General features: G+C 35.8%; 2 protein-coding genes across 2 annotated transcripts; one reads left to right on the top strand and one right to left on the bottom strand.

Moving 5' to 3' along the window:
- Nucleotides 1–1,389: 1,389 nt before the first annotated feature.
- On the bottom strand, nt 1,390–1,674 carry LOC140788473 (auxin-induced protein 15A-like). Its single transcript, XM_073137729.1, has one exon. The coding sequence runs from the start codon at nt 1,672–1,674 to the stop codon at nt 1,390–1,392; it is 285 nt and encodes a 94-aa protein (XP_072993830.1).
- Nucleotides 1,675–8,976: 7,302 nt separating this feature from the next.
- Nucleotides 8,977–21,093, top strand: LOC140789602 (transcription initiation factor TFIID subunit 14b). Its single transcript, XM_073139370.1, has 6 exons — nt 8,977–9,162; nt 11,106–11,188; nt 11,347–11,568; nt 11,657–11,844; nt 11,925–12,046; nt 20,814–21,093. The coding sequence occupies exons 1-6, from the start codon at nt 9,019–9,021 to the stop codon at nt 20,898–20,900; spliced, it is 846 nt and encodes a 281-aa protein (XP_072995471.1). The 5' UTR covers nt 8,977–9,018; the 3' UTR covers nt 20,901–21,093.
- Nucleotides 21,094–22,922: the final 1,829 nt, after the last annotated feature.

Below are 22,922 nucleotides of genomic sequence, written 5' to 3'. Positions count from 1 at the left end.
ATAAATAACTAGTGTGAATTATTTTGACATAAGATATGTGATTAGGTCCAAATAGAATGCTGAGAGAAAATAATCTAATACTAATTATATTTAACCATAGAGAAAACAATTAATTGACTTTGGCTTAACATTGTTGTGACTTTAGGTTAGACCCAATGGCCTCAACACTCAGAGAAAAACGATGAGTCACCTGCAAAGAGTAAGGTTGGCTTACTCTGGTGAGGCTCCAATGATGTGCACACTATGTGGAGCATCTTCCAATGAACAGAAACTAAGAAATGAGAGTAAAGAAATAGAGATCGAGGAATAAGGAAGAGAAAGGTCTAAATAAATTAGGTAAAATTTGGCTAATAATTAGTGACAATTTTGTTGAGGTCAGTACTACGTGCTAAGAAAGCTCGTATCATGAAGGTAAGAGGAAGATGAGGGGGAAGTCTTACACGTGAGAGGCACGTGCACACAATTATTTCTTAAAATAATTTCTGGGTGTTACAGTCGCATCACTGAAATATTTTTTTGAACATATATTACTGAAATTTTACTTGCTAAAATCTAAAACCTAATTTAAATATTCTGAAAGTTGCTAGTATTTGGAATATGATTTTCTAAATACCAGAAAAGAAAAAAAGATGAAAAATAGAAATTTCCAAAAGGACTTCATTTGCGGCTGCTTTGAGACAAAAAAAAAGAAAAAAAGAATTGATTTTTGGTCATATGAGAGTGCATATCCTAGATTGTATGCATGTCCTTATGAAAGTTCTTTCTTACAACCAATTTAGAAGGCACTCTCACTTTTTTCTAAACTTTACGAATGTAAAATATATTTTTCCCTTCTATATTTAAAGGATGAAATGCCAACTGTTCAAAGGTCTTCACTTTTTTTTTTCTTCACATAAAAATCAACCTTCTATTTAGAAGATTCAACTGTTGATGAGTAAATTTTTTAGGCACCTCTCATATTCTGGCCCCATATGGCAGTTGCTTTCAAAAGGAGTCCCTTTGCTTTCCTAGGTCCAGTTGCTCTCGAATTAAGTTACCAACAATAAAATTTAAATCCAATGTTGAACTATCTCAACTGGGCAATGTAATTCAGCTCTCCTGATGCAGCACAGACTAAGTCCAGATCGATCCTGTGATATAACTTATTCCATTTATCTATCCCTCTCCTCCTCATTCTCCCATTCTGTTCTATATTGAGCACTTCAGAGCTCTAATCAGTATACCAATATATGCGTGATTCATGGAGGCATAACAAGCACTAAAACTGTTGCAAGATGAGTAATCTGAAAGTATATATACTATCTAGGAGGGATACTACAAAATGAGAAAAAGGAAAAGGAGAGAGAATGACAAAAGAATTAGTAGCGTAATTAACTTTGCTACTCTTAATCATCGGCCTCCCAATTGACTGGTTAATCTCACAAAGTACTCTTCTTCGCAGGGAACTCTGATGCCACCAGTTGCATGATCAAATCCAAACTCTTCTTCAGCTCGGTCCAGCAAGCTCTGGAACAAAGGGTCTCTCAAGTAGGACACAGGGATCACGAAACGCTTCTCCGTCTCGCCTACGTAAATGGGGAAGTGGCCTTTTGGGACGTCTGCCATTTCTGCTGCTTGTTTCCAGCTCAAAGATCGCTGAAGCTTATGCATCACTCCTGGAAGACGGATACCCATGGAGACAAATCTCTCTCTCTCTCTCTCTCTCTCTCTCTCTTAAAAGATCAAGGAAACAGAGTGGTTGGTAGCTAATTTGATCAAACACTTAGCAAGCTTGGAAGATGCTTGGAGTTAGCTACCATTTGGATGCACATATATATAGCTCTCGGAATAGGATAGTTTTACTAGCCAGAGCAGCACACGGTTTTGCTACTATGCCTTCCCACTTCCTCTGGAGGGGGTGTTCGTAGGCGAGTTAGAAGTCAATCTAACGAAGAGTCTTAGAATGTCACATGGCATGTTGTTTTTAGTCCTTACGTACAATTAAGTGCATTGTCGTGATGATTATATTATCGTAAGATTTATCTTTCTTAACGTACGTACTCTTTCTATAGAGAGAGAGAGAGAGAGAGAGAGAGAGAGAGAGAGAGATTTATGTCATTTCTTGGCACATGACGTGTTTATCATGAGTAGTGGGAGACCGATTAGATCTTCGGGACCCATCAATCTATTGTACGTAAAAGATTATGTTATCAAAACAGCAACTTGTATGGTGACAGTGTGCATGACTTTTTATTCCTGATATATATATATATAGGAAAGAGGCTGTGATTAATTTATAGGTGTTGATCAGATTTGTTCACGTTTTTAAACTGGGAGTGGCGTTTGATTTCTTTTCTTTTTTTCCCCGTGAAAAAAATTGCCATGCCATCTTGGTAACAGCAGAAGTAAGACTGCAACTTGGGTAACAGAAGTAAATTAATTAATTAATTTATGCTTATTTTTGTGTTCCATTGTAAGATAACAGATCTAAACGTCTTTTCTTATTTAAGTTATATCTTGTAACGTGTAGCACATGGATAGATGGTGGGATGCTTTGCTAATTGGAACATACCATGCTTATAGGATTAACAATGCTATTCTTCACTGCTTGTTCTTTCTTGTTGTCATTTATTATGTTAGTATAATTTGTTATTATTAGTAATTTGCGAATAAAACCTTTTGTTTTGTAAGACCTAATCCTATAAAAGTGATGCCTTGCGAAGCATTTTGGAATTTTTTTGTATGGATATTTCGGATCAAAACCCAGGAGCTTTATGTAGAAATTAAAGAAGAGATTATCTTTATTCAATATCTATTTCATCATTAATTGGAGTTAAAACGTGAAGATTTTAGAGGTTCTACAGTTGTTCATCTATATCAATATATAAAGAAAATACTTAGTATATATGTTTTAGCCGAGTTAGTAATCTAATGCATGAAAATCAGCTCACTTCATGCATGCATGGGACATATGAACGATTATACAATAACTACTACGTATTCAAACTTAAATGAGCGATAACACAATCATACATATATATGCAAGAGACAAAGTAAAAATATGATGTAATTAAACGTTCATGCTACGTCCAAATATATAGTACAAAAAGAGGTTGAGATCAAAAGTCTCAACATTAAATATCATAAGGTTTTTCAGGTTGGCTTTCAATTTTAGGCTTGTATATATATATATATATATATATATATATATATGGCATTTATTACGGACGCTCAACTCCATCATCTACTGAGAACAACTTGGGTAATAATTTTGCCTTAATTATCCTCACAGGTCACAAACCTTTGTTGGATCTTTGCCCTCACAAGCACCTGCATGGTGGCCCAGCTAGTGGATCCCTTCAACACTGGACAAATTCTGGGGCCCAGAAGCAGCTGAGAGTACTGTGTCTTCTGGTGTTAGATACATCCTTTCCTCTGGAAAGAGAATTACATTCATCCCCCCAAGAGACATTTCTTCAGCCCCCATGCAAAAAAGAAAAAAAAAAAAGGAAAAAAAAAAAGGGTCTCTAATGCAGCAATGAGATGCATGCACCTGCTGTAAGAAATATCGTCTAGTTGGTGATTCTAGAGTTTTGATCAATCTACTGTGATTGATTTTAAAAAATGACCCATTTGCTATATAGACTTCAAACTATTTACTAAAGTGCTATGGTTGTTGACATATATATAAGCACCACATAAGCAAAGTAAAGTGTTATATTATCCTAAAAAAATGCTACATTAATAGATCAATTTATTTTTAAAAAAAAATCCTTGTGCTTGGTTAATTATTTGGCAAAAATAATAGTAGTTTGGCAAATAGTATATATTGATTTTTGAAAGAAAATAGTAATTCTATATTAAACGTTTTGATAATCCCTAAATAATATTTATTTACAAAATATTATTTTGACCAAAAAAGTTTTAGATGGTCTATAGAAAATGTCAATATCAAAAGAGGAAGTTTTCATTTGTCTAAGATATCATAAAAGGTTTTGCATATTACCACCTTCATTTTTGCATTATTTTGGAAACCTCCCTTTATTGGCAGATTTGCCATCTGAATTTTTCTATTTTTTCCGATGAATTTGTTAGTAAAGTTTTTAAGTTTAGATTACCTTTGCTGATCAAAGATGTCATCCTAACCCCTTTCATTAGACATATCATTAGGCCTAATCTGTCCAAACCTGCCCGACCTGTCCCGAGCTCGAGATGGTAGTGGGCGGCATTGGGCTAAGCTGTAACGCCCCCGCCCGGCACGCATAGATACTCTCCTGTACACATACAATCATGACATCACCAAATACTACCTACTAACATATCCATAATCACATAACCCATCACCAATTAAATCATATTATTAACCAAATAAACCTGTTAACATATGAATATTCCAGTCCACAATAATATACATTAAATCACTACATAATCTGGCAGGACCCACACAGGCCACAACAAACCATCAAGATACAACTAAAACGACTAATATAAGAGTATACTATGATTCGACCTGTATTATACAATTCATCGTCTAATACAACAGTGTACAAATATCAAATACTGGTACAATTCAATTCCTATATAAATTATCATCTATACCGTCTCGCATCTATAGCTTACCTCATCATCACTCTAAAATATCTTCTCAAGATATCTCAAGTCGCTATCACATACCACGTATCTGAGGGAGTTAGAAAAGAAATAAAGAGAGTCATGAGCAAAAGGTTCAGTGAATAGACCTTACCCCGAATCAGTGATGTCAAACAGAGAGTAAATCATGTACTAGATAATATGAATCAGAAATAGCATCATGTCATGAATGAGTATATGAATGTTCCTCAATAATACATAAATAAAAAATAGATAACATGTAATGTCATAACTAGTAGTATATATAATCATCGATAATGTATAAATAAATCTCCATGTCATACCATCATCATAACTCTCTCTCAAATATTACACATGATGCATGCCGACCATGACTATGCTATGATATCAAATGCAACCATGTATAATGCATATTGATCACTCGATAATCAGGTAACCAAATAATAATGAAATCATATGCATTTCTCAATATCACAATCATCAATCATCACCGATATCTCGGTATAATATCATCATACTAGACCACTGTGCACAGTCAACACCCGGTACCCGGTCTCAACATCATGTCCGAAGGCTCAAAGCATACTCTGCCATCCGCAAGGAGTATCTCAAATATATTCATACCCTGCCATCTGCTAAGGGTATCAACATCCATCCAGACCGGGCACCCTTCTAGCTGATAGAAATCTCGTGAGGATAACTCGCCACATATGCCCTAGCGAACGGCATGTGTTTGAATGTCTACTACACACACAAACTAACGACCTCAAACGTAAGGCCAACAGGATCGCGACTATGTCGAGCGATCAATCATCCACCAAGCACGTCCTAACCCTCGTGCCCACTCGGGTATCCTCACGCTTTCTATCAACTATCTTATCAATCACACTTCATGTTTTCTTTCTAAATGACAGATCAAATGCATATATCCAGTACGATAACAAGTCAATGCATAACAGGAATTTAGGTGGAATAGAAATCAAGAAAAAAATGATGCAATGTAGTGTCCAATTGTATCGTTAACACATGCATACTCATGCTAATCTATTACATGTATTCTTATGCTACAGATCAACTCGGTAAACAATCATAACAGTAGAATCATCTCTAATCATCTCTATATATATCACCAATGTACTCATATCCCAAATCAGCATAATTGAATGCATGATAAAATATGCTCGACTGTAATCATCTCTAGATAAAATCATATAATCATGCTAGAGGCCAAAACATGCATGTACATAAATATATAATATAACATAATTTGATAAAGGCGTCTAAGGGATAAGACTACTCACCGTTTGATCAGAAGATACAAACCATGCATCTCTCACGTCCGTCAAGTAACCGAGTGACACTCATCGCTAGCAAGGTCCACGAGGTCTCAAATAAGGGGGTTCGGAATATGAAATATTTAGGTAGTATGATGTTAGTCATTTATCTAATTAGAATTAATTCAATTAAAATATAAATATTTATTAGGTTTAGAATCACTTTTCTTTATTTTTGATTACATAACTAGCTCTATAATATAGATACGATTCAAATATTATAATTCTAGTATTATTATAAAATGTTAGTTATAACATAAGGAGAAGAGGCATGTTTCCTTTTATATGAGAGTATTTCTAAATATATAATTATAAAATAAAATAAAAGGCTAAATAAGTATAGACAAGATCTAATTATAATTAATTTTATAATTCATACACTATCTTGATTAATTAGGGACAATGCAGTCTTTACTCGATAAAATAATAAGTAAACAACTAAATAAGCTTAGTATTTTATTTGTTGCAGAATAATCATAAAATTAGTAGAAATACTTAAAATATATATGATGAGGGTATTAGAATATAAATCTAATAATTATAATTTACAAATCTATCTATTAATCTAATAGATATATAAATAAATAAATAAATATAAGTATTTACCTATATTTATACCTAATTAATCATTAATTATAAAATTATCATTAATAAAATTCTATTGAATAATATATAATATTATTAAAATAGTTAATGTCTAAATAATCTATTTGCATTAATTAAGAATAAAAATACCTAAATAAATAACATAACTAAAATAATTAATTAATAAATAAATTAAATCTGCCATAAGTGCTGGGCTCGGCCCAGCACTATGTAGAGAAGAAAGAAAGAAGAAGAAGTAGAAGCCGAGGAGGAAGAAGAAGAAGAAGAAGAAGAAGAAGAAGAAGAAGAAGAAAGGAGGAGAAGGAGAAGAAGAAGAGGGGGAGGGGAGCTGAGGGAAAAGAAAGGAAGAAGAGATAGAAATAAGAAATAAGAAGAAGAAAGAGGAAGAAGAAGAAGAAGAAGAGAAGAGGAAAAGAAGAAAGAGAGAAGGTGAGGGAGGAGCTCGGGCAAGAGAGAGAGAGAGAGGGGGGGGGGGAGAGGGAGAGAGAGCTTCTCACTGGTGGCGGCGGGCCAACGTCGGCAACGAGGAGTGCGAAAGATAGTGGAGAGAGAGTGGAGTGGGAGAGAGACTGAGAGAGAAAAATAGATAGAGAGAGAGAAGGCGGTGGAGGGGGTTGCGGCGGCGCCGGGGCCCGCCGCGGCCAGTTGGCCGTAGCCCGTTGGCTGCGGCAGCGAGCACGTGGCGCCCCCACCACGCAAGCTGTATGCGCAGCTTGCATGGGCACGAGGTCGGCCACAGTGTGGCCGGTCGCGTCGTGCCCATAATTTTTTTTTTTTGGGTCGTTACATAAGACTTTGCCCACCTAGCCTAGCCTGAAAGCCTAATACACTATTCTCATCTACGGCTTAACCCATAATGCATATATATATGTCTATAATTTTTTAAGTCTCACATTGAATATTTAGTAAACTATATATTAATATATAAGTATGTTCCCATGAAAGATAACTCAAATATCTTTATATAAGCCTATTAAACTCGACTCAATAAAATATAATATTTTTTATATTTAATTCATTATGTTAGATCTATTATATCTAATTTAAGCTTAATTTCTAATAAGTTAGTGGGCGGTAATAGGTTAGAACATTTTAGTTCGGCTTGGGCCGAGTAATTGATGTGTCGGATTGTGTACAAAAATTTAAGTCCGATTGGCCCGATAAACCTGGCCCGAAATTAGCTCCTGCATCATGTCTACTTTTCATTGACAAGATTTCAAAATAAGTGACTTTGTTATTCGAGCAGGTGAACAAGTACAAAAATCATCTTTATAATTAAGACTTACGGTGAATTAGAGATAATATGCTACAGCCCACACATGGAATGCCAACTAGGAGGACTAACATCGTCCATTAGTTTATATATGCCAAGGTTGACGAGTGAGGCCACCACCGGCGGTGGTGGCCGCTTGTGCTGAAGAAACCCGGCGGTGGGAGGTGACATGGCATCGCCTCCCTCACGCCCCGTGGTGACCCAATTTGGGTACCCACAGCAAGGGGTTGAAGCGGGGAAACTTCCCGGACCGGTGGGTGGTCGACCCGAGGTCGCCGGTCGACGAATTTCCCCGGTGGAAGTAGATGAAAATAAAATCCTAAATACGCATGATTAACTAGGCTATTTTCAAATTGAACTAAAGAGGGGGAGAAGGCTGACCTAAGGATCGAGGTGAGGGGGTTTTGGTTGATTGCCGGTGCTCTAGTGACTTGGTGCCTGCGATGAGGACTTCGATGGCTCGGAAGAGAACAGAGAGGAGGGAAGAGTGAAGAAGAGGAAATTGCAAAAGAGGGAAACTCGAGGGGAAGGAGAGGAGATTAAATAGAGAAGAGGTGGAGAGGGCAACGGAGTGGAGTTAACTCCACTCCGGCGCACCTCTCTCCCACCTCTTGCAACTGACTGCGAGAGGTAGGGGAGGGGGAAGAAGGAGTCAGCGCACGCGCAAAGCGCGTGCGCTGCGGTTAGGGTGCATGCGCATGGCGCGTGCGCTAAATTATTTATTTATTTATTTTATTTTATTTATTTTATTTTATTTATTTTATTTTATTTTATTTTATTTTATTTATTTTATTATTTTATTTATTTTATTATTTTATTTTATTTATTTATTTATTTATTTTATTTTATTTATTTATTTTTTTTAACGGGTGTTACAATTTGAAATTGCTTAGTCGACTCCTCTAGCTCAAGCTCGAAATTAGTTCAAAATTCGCTTGAATTAAAATAATTTTAATTCAAACTTGATTATATTTTATAAATATGAGCTTAAAATTAATTTCAATTTAAGCTCGATAATAGCCAGGCTCAATGAAGCTCGGCTATAATCAACATAAAGGTCGGCTCGGTTACACCCCTATCTGATACTGCTCGGGTCGAGCCGGGTTATTTGGAATTACGAATTTACCCACGAACTCGAATAAATTTGGGATTATCTTCAAATTCTCTCTCCCTTATTACCTCCTATTCCCCGATTTCCGCTGGCTTTAATCCTCGATGCCTCAGACGGCGCCCGGAGCAGCGGCGGCAGCGGCGGCGTCGTCGTCGAAAAAGCAGGGCGGAGAGCAGCCGGATTCCAGCCCGGCCCAAAAGGCCCAGCGCTCCAAGACCGGCCGCCTTCTCGAGGACGCCGATAAGAAGGTTCTCTTCTCGTTCTCGCTTACCAATTCCTTTCCTTTTTTAGCTGCCCTTGTTGTGCTATTGGTAGGTGGTGACTCTATTTCAAGTACTCTGTTGATCTCCAAATTTAGTGGTAGTAGTCACACATCATTGTGAGTTCTTCGATGGGGAGAGCGAGATTATGTAGTAATTGCAAAAAATTCCACTTACTGCTTACGATTCTTGGAAGTTGTCGAAACAAACTTCCTTTTTCTTATAATATAAATCATGGAAATAAGTCCTTATTCACGCAATACTTCTCTGAATGCTTTAATTTGATGATTTAAATTGTTTATTGTGGCTAGATTGCATTCCAGGGCTCTGTTGTTGTAAAACTCCTACATTTTTCTTAGAAGGCTGTATAAAGACCTAAAATTTAAGGTAGATTTTGGAATAAGCTCGAGCCTGGTCAGGGGAACTAATTATGGAAATCACTTGATTCACGCTCAGTCTTTCTTTTACCAATAGGGATGAAGGAATGTTTCCTCAAAGGGATAAAATTTAGTTCCTTGATATATGTATAAAGAAGCTTTTCTCTGATAGTTATATGTCAAGATTTTTATTACACTTCTTTTAGCTTATATTTTGGTACTAATAGGAAAGCTAGATGCTTCCTTAGAATAATAAACAATGTATACTTGTTGTTAGGTAAATGCAATCTCTTTTAAGCCCTAAGTGTACCTTGGACTGATGTTTCTTTAGCCTGAAAGTTTCCAGGTGCAACTGATGACTTAGTTTTTCATCAATTGCATCAGAGAGAGTTTTAATTCTTTGAATCCAATTATGGAAGTAAGTCCATATATCAAATCTGATAATTGAACTACTTTTCATCACTTTAGACATAATAATCATTATGCAGTCTTCTTGTCATCAAGATTTTGATGTCAACATGCAAGTCCAACAGTTGATTGCAGCCTGTAAGACCGATGATGATAATTTATGGAAATTGTTATCAATTAGTTTAATCCTGAGAAGAAATCATTGTCAACATGCTATGTCCAGTTTGAACATTTTCACTTGTAGTTCATAAGATAAAAATATATTTAGGTCCCTATAGGCTAACCTATAAATCTTTCTAGGGCTCATGATGGATTATTCACTTGAATCATTGTGCTACTTGTTCCAAAACTCAGTTTAAGTGAAAATGTGATGCTAGGGGGAAAAAAAAACTAAGGGTATTCTTTTACACATGTCTGCAAACAGTTTTTCAGCTAAAACTGTGAACTTTGAGTTCATTGAAATCCCAAATTTCAGTTAACGTTGACAAACTATGTGTCTGATTTGACCATGTTCTTTACTGATGGAAAGTATGATGTACATGCATTGGTATATAATTGTAGGAATATTTGTGGTATATGTTCCTTATGCTTTACTATTTAGGTAATCACATTGATCTGGTAGATGCTCTTCTTCCAGCAATTTGTGGCAAGTTAAATCATTACATTGTTGCCTTGGAATATACCACAAATCAACATTTAAGAATTAAGATTATAACCATTATTTCACTTATAAGTATATTTTGAAAAAGTTTCTTATCAGTTTTGTATTAGCTTATTGTTTCATTTTTCAGATTCTCTTTTTCTTGATGTTTTTCTGTAAGTTATTTGTGCATTCAAGATGAATATCTTCTTTCTCGAAGATATGCAAAAAAATTCTTATCATTGAGTGCTAACTAGAATAGGACGATGTTTTTCTATAACTCTTTATCATGAGAGCATCATTCAATATGATGGTAAAGCTTACCCTACATCGAAAGAGGTCATGGTTTAAGTTGTGAAAATATACTCTTCAGTGGTGAGGGTAAGGCTGCATATATTTTTCTTCCCTAGGCTTCGCAATGGCGGGAGCCTTTGTGTGTTGGATGCATTTTTAGGCCTTTATTGTGCTGGACTAATCATTTTTAGTTACATGATTTTGATGGACAGACTAGAAAGCTCAAGGATGTGGAGATTAGCATTCCAATTGTATACGGAACCATTTCTTTCTGGCTTGGGAAAAAAGCAAGCGAGTAAGCCTGCTTTTAAATAATCCATATTTATGGGTTCTTTTATTTAGCAAAAGCAATTTATTATGACTTGGTATAGCGATGCTACACTATCAAAGTGTAAAATGTGTTACATTGGGTCAATGCCTATTTCTATGTTAAAATCCGCTTATTCTATTTAGGTACAACTCCCATAAATGGACTGTTTATGTCCGTGGAGCAACTAATGAGGATTTGAGTGTGATAGTTAAGAGGGCAGTGTTTCAACTACATCCTAGTTTCAATAATCCAACAAGGGTTGTAGAGTCAGCACCATTTGAATTGTCAGAATCTGGATGGGGAGAATTTGAAATAGCAATTACCCTTTTTTTCCACAGTGATGTTTGTGACAAGCAATTGGATTTGTAAGTTGCCTATATAGTTTTTCATCTGCTGTTTCAATATTACTTTTCCAGCTGTAAATATATGCTTAAACTTGTCCTAATGATACAGATATCACCAGCTAAGGTTATATCCAGATGATGATAGTGGACCGCAGTCCACAAAAAAGCCAGTTGTTGTAGAAACATATGATGAAATTGTTTTCTCTGAACCTACAGAGGCTTTTTTTCTTCGAGTTCAAAATCATCCAGCTGCAATTGTACCTAGGCTACCTGCTGGTCTAAGCTTCCTGCCTCCAGGTATAAGTTCTACTTTCTGTTCATGCTTCATACTTCCTAATTTTGATAGACAAATTTCTTTTGTTTTTTAATTTTTCTAGGGCCTATTGAGCATGTGAACGAAAATAAACGAGGTGATACCAAGGATCATCCATTGAGTCAGTGGTTCATGAATTTCTCCGAGGCAGATGAGCTACTAAAACTAGCAGCTGCTCGTCAACAAGTGAGACTTCAAATCTCATTTTTGAATTATTTAAACACGCTGTTCACCAATGGAACATGCTAGAACTCAACACATACTTATATTTGCACCATTTTGCATCTCCACTTGCATTATCACTAGTTATGTCTGCGTACATGACTAACTAGAATTTCTACCTCTGGGATAGTACAGTTGCTAATATATGTTACATGTTACGCCGCCAATGTTTGTCTTGCCATTGGCATAACAAATTCTAATTTAATTCCTAAAGCTGAACAAGAAACAAAAGAAATGGAGATCTCTATTGGGGATCAGGTCTTGCTCCCTGTTCCCGTTTCTGCAAAAACAGAGAGCTTGCTTGATGAGTTCATCACATCCTAGTTTGGCACAAATGGATCTTGAATAAGCAGGTTTTGCCTTAAAGAGGTGATGCTCTGACCAATTGCACTACAATCCCAGCTAGGCGTATGGCGTATCTTACTCTTAATAGCGTCACAACTCATAACAACATGATATTTCTCATATGAAAAGAAATATATGAATCTAATGGCAGATGTATCAGTCCACCAGTGGCTCTTTTTGTTGCCATTGTTTTGTTGATTGCTGTCATCACTATGGAATGCACCTAATTAATGGAGTAGATATATTGGGATGTCATGCTGTCTAAAAGAAATATATGTTCTGTTCAATGATAATGCACAAAACTTGTTTAGCCTTTTGACAGTTCAAAAGCAAATTAAATTCAAGGTAGCTTTTTGCGTCAACTCTCAGGCAACTCTTTGTTAAACATTTATTATATTTTGCAAACTAATTGTTATACACTTATGCTACCAGATCATATGCTATATATTTCGTTATGAAACAGATTGGTTTTGGCCAACTTTTCACCATGTTGAAATGACTAACATACCTTATATTTTCTTTAGAGTCTCAGTTTACAATTTGGTTGACACTTCCGTTTTTTTTGATATGCTGCTGTCATAGTTTTTTGATGCAGCATCATTCCTAATCTGAATTTCTATTTATCTGGTTAAGTATGGCTCAATTAGTTGGGCCAACCAATAGCTAGGATTAGGGCTTGTCAAAAATATCATTTAGGATTAGCCATTGGATCAACCATCAGATTAGATTATTGTTGGAAGTTGTTTAAGAGAAATAATCAGCCAATTAAGGTATGTTCTCGTATTTTGGGAAATTATTGGCCGATTACGATGCTACCCATGGATAGTAGGACCCTAGGGCTGATGTCGATGGGACTTGACCAGTAGGCACGGTAGAACCCATAGCTCCATCGAGTAATGATTTTCAGCTTTTGACTTATTAGAAGATGCGGGAGTGATAGAAAAATGGCTTGTGCTATAATTATGATGACACTATATAAGCCAACAAATATATACTTAAGCTTGCAAATGACTATTATAAATATCACATAAGCCACCAAATATGCATTTAAGTTTGCAAATGACTATTATAAACATTATATAAGCCAACAAATATGTATTTAAGCCCGTAAATACATATTATGATATTATAATATCATAATATTATAATATTAAAATATTAAAATATTATATTATTGTAATATTATAATATTATAATACACCATATAACATTTGTATATTATAATAATAACCACCATCATGACATGAAAATGATATTTTTGTCTATCAAATTTACATATCATTCATTTTCCTCTAAAACTAACACTTTTTTACTTTTTCACATCATATTACAAATAATAAAAAACACTCTTAGCCTAGTTCAAAACCAAACATCAAACTACTTTAGCCTAATTTAAGGTACCTAAATCAAGACTAAGAAATTAGGCTAGCTAATTTTGTTCAGAGCTTAGCTCAAACCAAACAAGGCCTAGGGGCATAACGTTGAGGTTCAAGCCATCGGAATATGATAATTTTGATAAAACCTTAAAGTAGTTGCAACAGACGGGGACCATCAATGAGTATAAAAATAAATTTGAGAACCTGGCTCTAGAGTTTATGGATGGCCCGAGTCGACATTGTTGGGTTGCTTTATTGGAGGGCTATAAGAAGGAGATACAATTAGAAGTAAAACATTTCAAGTCTTAGACGATAGCTCATGCCATGGACTTGACACGGATGTTCAAGGATCAACTATCGAGAGGGAGGTGGATGTAGGGTCGGTAGGGGCTTTTGCCTATGCCAACTGCAAGGCTGATTCCGATGCTACCTTCGAGCAGTTGGACCCTAGGGTTGAAATCAATGGGGGCTTGACCAATAGGCATAGTAGAACCCATAGCTCCATCGAGTAATGATTTTTGGCTTTTGACTAACTAGAAGATGCCGGAGCGATGGTAAAATGGTTTGTGCTTTAATTATGTTGGCAAGTTCGTTTGTGGATACCAATACAAAGGAGAACAATTATTTATTCTTGTAGCCAAGTCATATTTAGATGTGATGCCACAGACTTAGCAGATTGCAGGATTTTTGGAAGAAAGGTTGGTATTGGTACTGATTGATAGTGAAAGCACAAATAACCTTGTGAGCAAGTTGATTATCTCAAAGCTTTAATATAACACACAACTTGCAGCATTGTTTTATTTATTGGTGGTTAATAGAAATAGGCTAGAGTGTAGGGAGATGTGAACCAGCTCAGAGCTGGTTGGTTGGGTTACTCTAGTCGAGTCAGGTCGATTTTAGGATTGGTCTAGTTGAGTTGAGTCTAGTCTAGGATTGCTTGGAGAGCAAGTAACCTAGTATGGGGTAGCCACTATAAATAAGGTGTGGTGAGCACCCCAAGAATTAAGAAGAATTTTTCTAATTTTCTCACCCACACACTCACTCTCTCTCCAAACCCTATCCTCAGCTCGTGGCGCCCTGATCGAGGCGACCAGTTGGCCCACACGTCCACCTCACCCACTCCCCACTACTCTTGTCTTTCAACTCATGCAACCGCAGCCTCCCTCTCACATCACCCACACCGTAGCGGCGTACCATCTTCTTCCCTTAGCCTCGACGCCACCCCACTACCAAACTCCCTCACCATAGCCACCATCTCCCCTCCAGACCTTCATCAGATCATTCCACCCGCATTCTCAACCGCCATTGCCCTCCTCTGTACTGACATGATTTACACCACCAATCAAGCTTAGTGACGCACCCTTTTCGACCTTCGCCATATCAGGAGATTTGTTGTGATATAGATGTCCGATTGCAGAATTATTGCTTTCTTGTCGATATGTCCTTTGGGATTACAAGACTCTTATATCATTTGAGGGATGCAGTGATTGCCAATTTTGGGAATGGTTGCCTTTGACTATAGAAGTTTAACAATGGAGTCGAGACAATTGAAAAGAAGTATTGGTTGTAAGGTGGTGTAGGGGTGAGTTTTCAAATAGAAGTGGACTCGATGCAGGGATGACAAATCACAGTGAGAGGGCATTTTTGATGATGATGACGGAGACGGAGACGACTCCAATCGTGGTGCCAACAGCTGCATGGTACCTTTGGGATCTGGGTCAGACGGTTTGGACATCGCGGAGCATAGTTGTGGGAAGGATTGCCACTGGAGGATGCTACATGGGAGGATTTTGAAGGCTTGAAGCAACGATTTCTGCATCTCAACCTTGAGGAGAAGTTCATCTTCAAGAGGAGATAAGTTATAGTAATGGTGGTCTAACCTTCATTCCAGTTCACTTATTAGAGGAGATGACAACAAGTGGCTAGAGAGGAGGATGCAAACTAGCTGAAGACTACCCTGACATTTGAATGCCCTAGACTGTAGTTTGAATATCAGTCCGTGTTTCGCCTGGCTCATTCAAACGAGTCCATGACACTTTTTGAATTATTTTCTTTTCTTAAGTGATTAGCACGATTGAGAGACTATTTATAGTTTGACTTTCTTGAGTTAGGCAAACGATAAAGTATTTTCTTCTTAATCTCTTCTCTCTCAATGCTAGCCATGGGACTAGGATTTCTCCTCTTTTTACCCATTAAAATTGCTGTGGTATTAATTAATATATCTGGCGGGTCAAATCCTATCACACTACTATATGCCCCTCTTTTATGTTAGAGAATAGGCTTTTTTCTCTTTTACTCTCTTTCATTCCCTCTCATCATCCTCTCAAGTAGGGGTGTAAACGAGCCGAGCTTGATCGAGCCTGGCTCTAATCAAGCTTGGATTGAAATTAATTTCGAGCCCGTCTTTGTGATCAAGCTTGAATTGAAATAATTTCAATCTGAGCCAATTTCGAACTCGAGCCAATTTCGAGCTTAAACGAGCTTAAATAAGCTGCTCAATTAGCAATTTCAAGCCTTATCAATTTCAAACCATTTTCGAGCTTGAGCAAGTTTGAATTAATTTAGGGCTTGAATCAAGCTTGAAATAAAACCTAATTCAACTATAAAGATATAAATATTACTAAAATATAAATTACAAGCAATAAAGATAAATGAGTTAGAAAACTATAAGCAACCAAAATATAAATTACAAGTAACAAAGATAATTGTGTCAAAAACCTACAAGCAATTAAAATATAAATTACAAACAATAAAGATAATTGTGTCAGAAAATAAGCAACTAAAATATAAATTACAAGTACCATTTCAATTGTGTAAGAAAGTTAAATTAAACAAAAGTATTTCTACTAAGTTGAGATAGGAACATAGTTCTTAATTGAACAAATCTAACATCCCTCAATACCATCAAAAGCAGACTCAGACGTCTTCACTTCCAAGTTCCAACTTCTCTAACAACAAATCATCATTATGAATCTCTTCTATCCTGATCAATCAACCAAGATAAATTTATCACATTAATACAAACCAAGTATAAAAGTAAAACTAATGTATGAATCAAGATAAATGTATCATACTAAATGTATCATACCAATTCATCTTGCATTTCCAGGGAACCCAAGCTCAACAAATGAAGCTACCTATTATAATGGTAAGAAAAATTTAGTAAGACAATATTGATACTATAACAAAATAAAAAACAATAATCAATTTAATAAGAAAATAAGTATAGGAGTTATCAATCCAAAGACTCTGAAAGTTTCACAAGAATATTCTCCATAGTATAGGAGTTACTCTACAATTTTAACATATAAAATAAGTATTAAATCAAAAGAAAATATCAAGTTTTAACTAGTAAAGAACAAAATGATAGATACACATACATTAATGCAATTGATTTGCATATTTTTGAACTCCCAAATCCAACTTCCTTCACACACCAGTGCCTCTACTGCATCAGGATTCAGAGAACTACGAAAATCATTAAGAACCCTTCCTCCTGCACTAAAAGTAGACTCAAACGAGACAGTAGTAACTGGAATAGAAAGGATATCACGTGCCATCTTTGAAAGAGTGGAAAAATTTAGAACATTTAATTTCCCCCAGTCCAGAGCATCAAATTTAGTTGTCGTATCATCATAATCAAGCATCAAAATTTGCTCCAAATAAATTTCCAACTCGTACCTGATAGGTTGGGTTAAATATGATGATCCTAAAAACATTTGAAACTTTGCTCTGCCTTTTCCTTTTACTTTTAATCCAGATGATACAACATTGCCACTTGATTCCCTCTCATTTGTTGAACAAACAGAAGCATCTTGAACAATTCTACTTGATGATTTTTCAAGCACATAAGTATTATAAATATCATATAATATTTCTTTAACCTTCCAAATATTTTCTTCGGCCTCAGAAGTAGAATATATCTTAGGAAAACAATATTCTACAAGCTTCAGTTTGAGACAAGGGTCTAATATTGCTACTATTGCCATTAACATGTTTCGATCTCCCCAATATTTGTCAAATTTCGTTTTCATCTCCATGGCCATATTCTTTAAAAGGGAACCTCATTTTCAGATGCAATTAAGTGACTCTTTTATCTTCCACACTTCGACAAAAAAAGATTAAGCTGTCGGATATAAACTTTCAGAAAATATGTTAGTGACATCATAAAATATTTCAAGAAATTCACACACTATCTTGGCCTTTTCCCAATCCTCTTCAGAAGGAAGCTATTTGTAGTTTGCATCCCTAGTTGCATACTGTTGAAAAACATTTTTATAAACCAATGCATGTTCTAGCATAATATCGATCGAATTCCATCGAGTAGCAACATCCAAAGCCAACCCTTTGGAAGTAGTAATAGATAATTGTCTTATAATTTCTCCGAATCTGTGAAGGCGTGAAGGAGATTTCATCAAATAGGTGACACTACATCTAATGTTTTTAATAACATCTTTAATAGCACGTATCCTATCCTGAACAATCAAATTCAAAATATGTGCACAACACCTAATATGAAAAATGTGTCCCGTAAAGAATAATTTTCCTCTAGCTTGGAAGTTCTCCATTATGGCTTTAGCTACATCATTAGAGGAGGCATTATCCAAAGTGATACTTACTACCTTATCTTCTATACCCCAACTAATCAGACATCCAATTATAGCATCTGCAACAGCAACACCAACACCAGTGTGCGGAGGTTCTAATTGGTAAAAATTAATCACACGTTTATGTAGTTTCCAATTAGAATCAATAAAGTGAGCAGTTAAAGACATATAGCCGACATTTTGATTTGATGTCCATAAATCTGATGTCAAACTGAGTGTGCTAATACCTTTAAAGTATCTTTTCAACTCTTGCTTTTCAGTCTTAAATACTTTAATGACATTATTCCTAATTGTATTTCTAGATACCCTATCATAACGTGGATTTAGAGATTTCAATAAAATATTGAACCAATTATGTTCCACCATATTGAATGGATACTCATGTACCATAATCATTTTGGCTATAATCTCCCTTATTAAAGTTTGATTATATCCAGATGCAAGCAACTTTAGATATTGTTCTTCTGCACTAGAAACCACATTACTGGTAGAACCAGAAGGGAATGAAAGAATCCTTTGTTTCTTACCCAACAATCCAGTGCAATCTTTTGTGTGTCTCTTCAAATATGTAGTGGTACCTTGTTTAGGCACGAAATACTTTGTCGGGCATGTCAAACATTGAAGTTTTTCTACTTCTACTGCGTTCTCCATTACCTTTACCTTTTTAAAAAACTGCCATACTTCAGAAGTCCTTCTACCCCTTTTCTGTGAAACATTATTATTTTCCCCTTCAGTTTGTGTTTCAACACTAGGTATAGTATCACCTGCTTCTGATTGTTGAGATGGCAGTTGAGAAGACAATAATTCATGCGACATTCTACATACATTCAGAGTAAGTATAGATTACTACACAAAGGTAAGTAAGCATTTAGAGATTACTAAAAATTAATAGCTTTAGAGTCTTAGAGATCACTGAAAATTAACAACATTTAGAGGAGATCATGACAATACGAATAAATCCTACAAGACATCAAGATCAAGAAATAGAAAGGTGGAGTTCAGATCTGATACCTTTAGATGCATCAGTGAAAGGTATCAACTATCAAGTACTAGAAGTAGCCAACTAGAATTAATATTCAGTTTGCCCACATTAATTTTAACCAATCAAAAACACACTACAAGAGTACAAAGTGGAACTCCGCTCGTACAACACCAATCACTTTTACCTAGACCACAAACAAAGAGAGAACAATTTAAACCACTTCAGATCATTCCAATGAACCTCAAAATCCAATCTTTCTTGACGAACAAGCAACAAAACACAAAACCCAATAGCAAAATCCCTCAAAACCTTCACCTTCAGCAATCTACGACCAACATTCCAAAGTGGAAAACAAGCAAAAAAAGTAGCTGACGACAACACAGTTTCAAAGAAAACCCCCTGAAAAGATGAGGATAAGGAACACTGAATCATACCTTGAGATCAAAGATCACAGCTTTACGGCTCCTCTTTGTGGAGGTGGTGCGGAGGTGTCGTTGTGCGGAGGTGCCGGTATGCGGAGGTGGTGCGGTTGGCGTCGGGGTCGGCTGGGTTGGTAGTGGGAGTAAGAATGGCTGAATGGGTGAAGAACTGAAGAGTGAAGATTGGGTTTTGACTTTTGCAGTTGCCTTTAGCTCTTTTGATCTAAATCATCTAACCTAGGGAGCATGGAGAAAGGGTTTTGATCTAATGGCTGAGATTCTGAATGGGTGAAAGGGTTTTGAACTGATGGTTCATATTAGTTTGATATTACTCATATTATATATATATATTCGAGCCTTATCGAGCTGACTCGATCGAGCTGGCTCAGGATCAAACTTGGCTCGAATTTAATTTCGAGCCTAGCTTTAATGATCAAGCTTGGCTTAGCCTATTTTTGAGCCAAGCTTGATCGAGTATTATTGAGCCGAGCTCGAGCTGGCTCGATTATTTTGACAGCCCTACTCTCAAGTCCCTCTTTTTCTTAATCCAATTGCTGCTGCTCCATTATCGGGGAAGTTCTTGTTGGAAATCAAGACCGTTGATGCTTTAAAGCAAAGGCGAGGTTTAGGTTCTCAATGCCATTGCTCATTGGGTGAAACGTAGATGTGAGACAACCTTGAATTGAAGCCTTTTTTTCAGTCTGCTTCCCTAGTGTTCCAGATGTAGCAAAACCGGCATTGAAACCCTAGGTCTCTTTCTTGGATTCAGCTTAAAGCAAATCTTCGAGCTATTAACTGATCCAAGGAAATTTTATCATTCAAATCATATTTTCCTTTCTGATTTTCAGATTCATGTCACATATTTGTTGTTCGAGATAAGATGTGTTCTTCGTAGGATTTCTTCTATTCCTTCTCTCTCTCTCTCTCTCTCTCTCTCTCTCTCTCTCTCTCTCTCTCTCTCTCTAAATAGTTTTATGTTCTAACAGTTCCTTCTCCTGTCAGGTGCAGGCCCACATAGTTAAGCTTAGGAGACAGTTAAGCATGATTGATGGCATGCCCCAGCAATCAAAAGCTGTTTCTGGTCAGTAGTTCTTATTTAGCTGTTGTACATGGACTTTTAAAATGAAAGCTGAAAGCAGGCAGGATACTGATGATCTTTTAGACTCTTAATTCCCAAAGTAGGACTAAGAGTTGGCTTCTGTAAGAAAAAGTGTAATCCAATTAGAGAAGAGGTTGATGTGACATATTTCTCTTAATGTGATTATGCACATCTTGCATTTTATTCCCTCTCTTATAATTCTGAAAGATGCTACAATGACTGATGACACCTGCTTGCACTTTTGAGTTTCTATCAACTGTTATTTGCCATGTAGAATACGCTTTTAAGACAATATATTGCAATGAGCAGCATTTACTAACTACTGCAAAGATCCTTATACTTCAACATGCATGATTTGCCATGCCTGAAACAGTGAGGTGACTGAAATTTGTGCCCACCTTTTTTTTTTGTCATATTAGTTTTCTGTTAGATAGTTTGGTGAGGCTGAATGATTTATAGTTGAATGTTTTACAGTTAAGACTGCCGATTAGTTGTTACAACTATTGGTTGTTCATTGCATCTTTTAACACAAGAATAACAACACCCAGGCCTTCAAAGAAAATTCTGACATGCATAACACTCGGATTATAACATCATCCTTCTGATGTCCTTTCTCACGACTTCCACTTTAATGATTTATCCGTATTTCTTTATGATATACCAATCAAACTATATGTGCTGATGATATCTGCGTACCTTTTAGATTATGCGTTTCTTGACTTCTTTTTCCATTGCATACTTCCCCTAATTGTAGTCATCCATGGATGTTATATTTTTTGGTCTTTTATTGTTCTTATCCACTTCAAATGTAGTAGATGAACATTATTATGATGGATAAATTATTAGTTTTTTCTTTTGCATATATCACATTTCTCACTTGTAGGTTTAATGAAGAGGTTTAAAAGTTCACTACTTGGAAAGATGAGTACTGCTTGATATATGAATACATCTTTCAGTCTCAAGATAGTGTCCTGGAGGGAAACATTATCTGAACATTGCTATGATGGATAATTATTATTTTTTCATCTTTTCTTGTGTGTTGGCTAGCGCAAGTATACACCTCCAAAGTTTCTTATTTGCATGTGTACTCTTCTAAAATTCATATTTACGTTTGTTCCCTTTAAAACTCACTGTTTTCGTGTGGATTCTTTTAGGTTACGGTTTGACACCTTTAAGTTAAAAGCTTTTAGTAATTTAGCAAATGAAAAGATATAGATGCTATTAACTGAAAAATAATGTGTGTATATAAGAATATAAATATTTATATTTATTTTACAGTCGATTTGATGAGGGTATCTATGCAACAATAAAGATTTTAAAGGTGTTTCTATGTAAAACATATAAATGTTTAGGGCGGATTTACATGCAAAAAAAGTAAATATTTTAAGGGGTTTCTATGTAAAATCTAAGCTCCCGTTCTCTTGTGGAATATGAATAGGTTTATATTGGTGTAATAACTTATTCTGGTATAGTAATTCATCATTCTTTCTCATCCTATTTTATATATTTTTTGAAAAATAATTTATAATTACTATTTGTTCCATAGATTAGATAATATTTAATTACACATCAGATCCAGTTGAGATTCCCTTTCTCTCCTTTATCTCTTCCCTTAAATATCAATCATCTCAGCTAGTGATTAGATTTTCTCTTTATCTCTTTTTTTTAAATATTGGTCATCTGATCTACTAATTAAGATTCATCTTTTTTAAGACTAGTAAATTATACAAAAATGGAAAATCTAATTAAGCTGAAGGGGTATTTTAGTTATTTGAACACACTATTAATTTTGACAGAAAAATTAACAGTTTCACTTTAGTTGTAAATATGGGGAATCGCTTAAGATTTTTGAAGTATAATAAAGTATAGGGGGGGTAAAATATATTAACCCAAATAAATAACATCTGTAAGCCTTAGAGTGCCTAAATTTGGTCATGCATCATAATGTGATATTTTTTCACAATTAATGGAAGGAAAATTTGAAAGATTTTGCATTATTGAGGGGTCAATGT

The sequence above is a fragment of the Typha latifolia genome, chromosome 5 (genome assembly GCF_019914945.1).
Source record: "Typha latifolia isolate L0001 chromosome 5, TyphaL0001v2, whole genome shotgun sequence".
Classification (NCBI taxonomy): Eukaryota; Viridiplantae; Streptophyta; class Magnoliopsida; order Poales; family Typhaceae; genus Typha; species Typha latifolia.
This window is presented reverse-complemented; position numbering and strand designations above follow the sequence as displayed.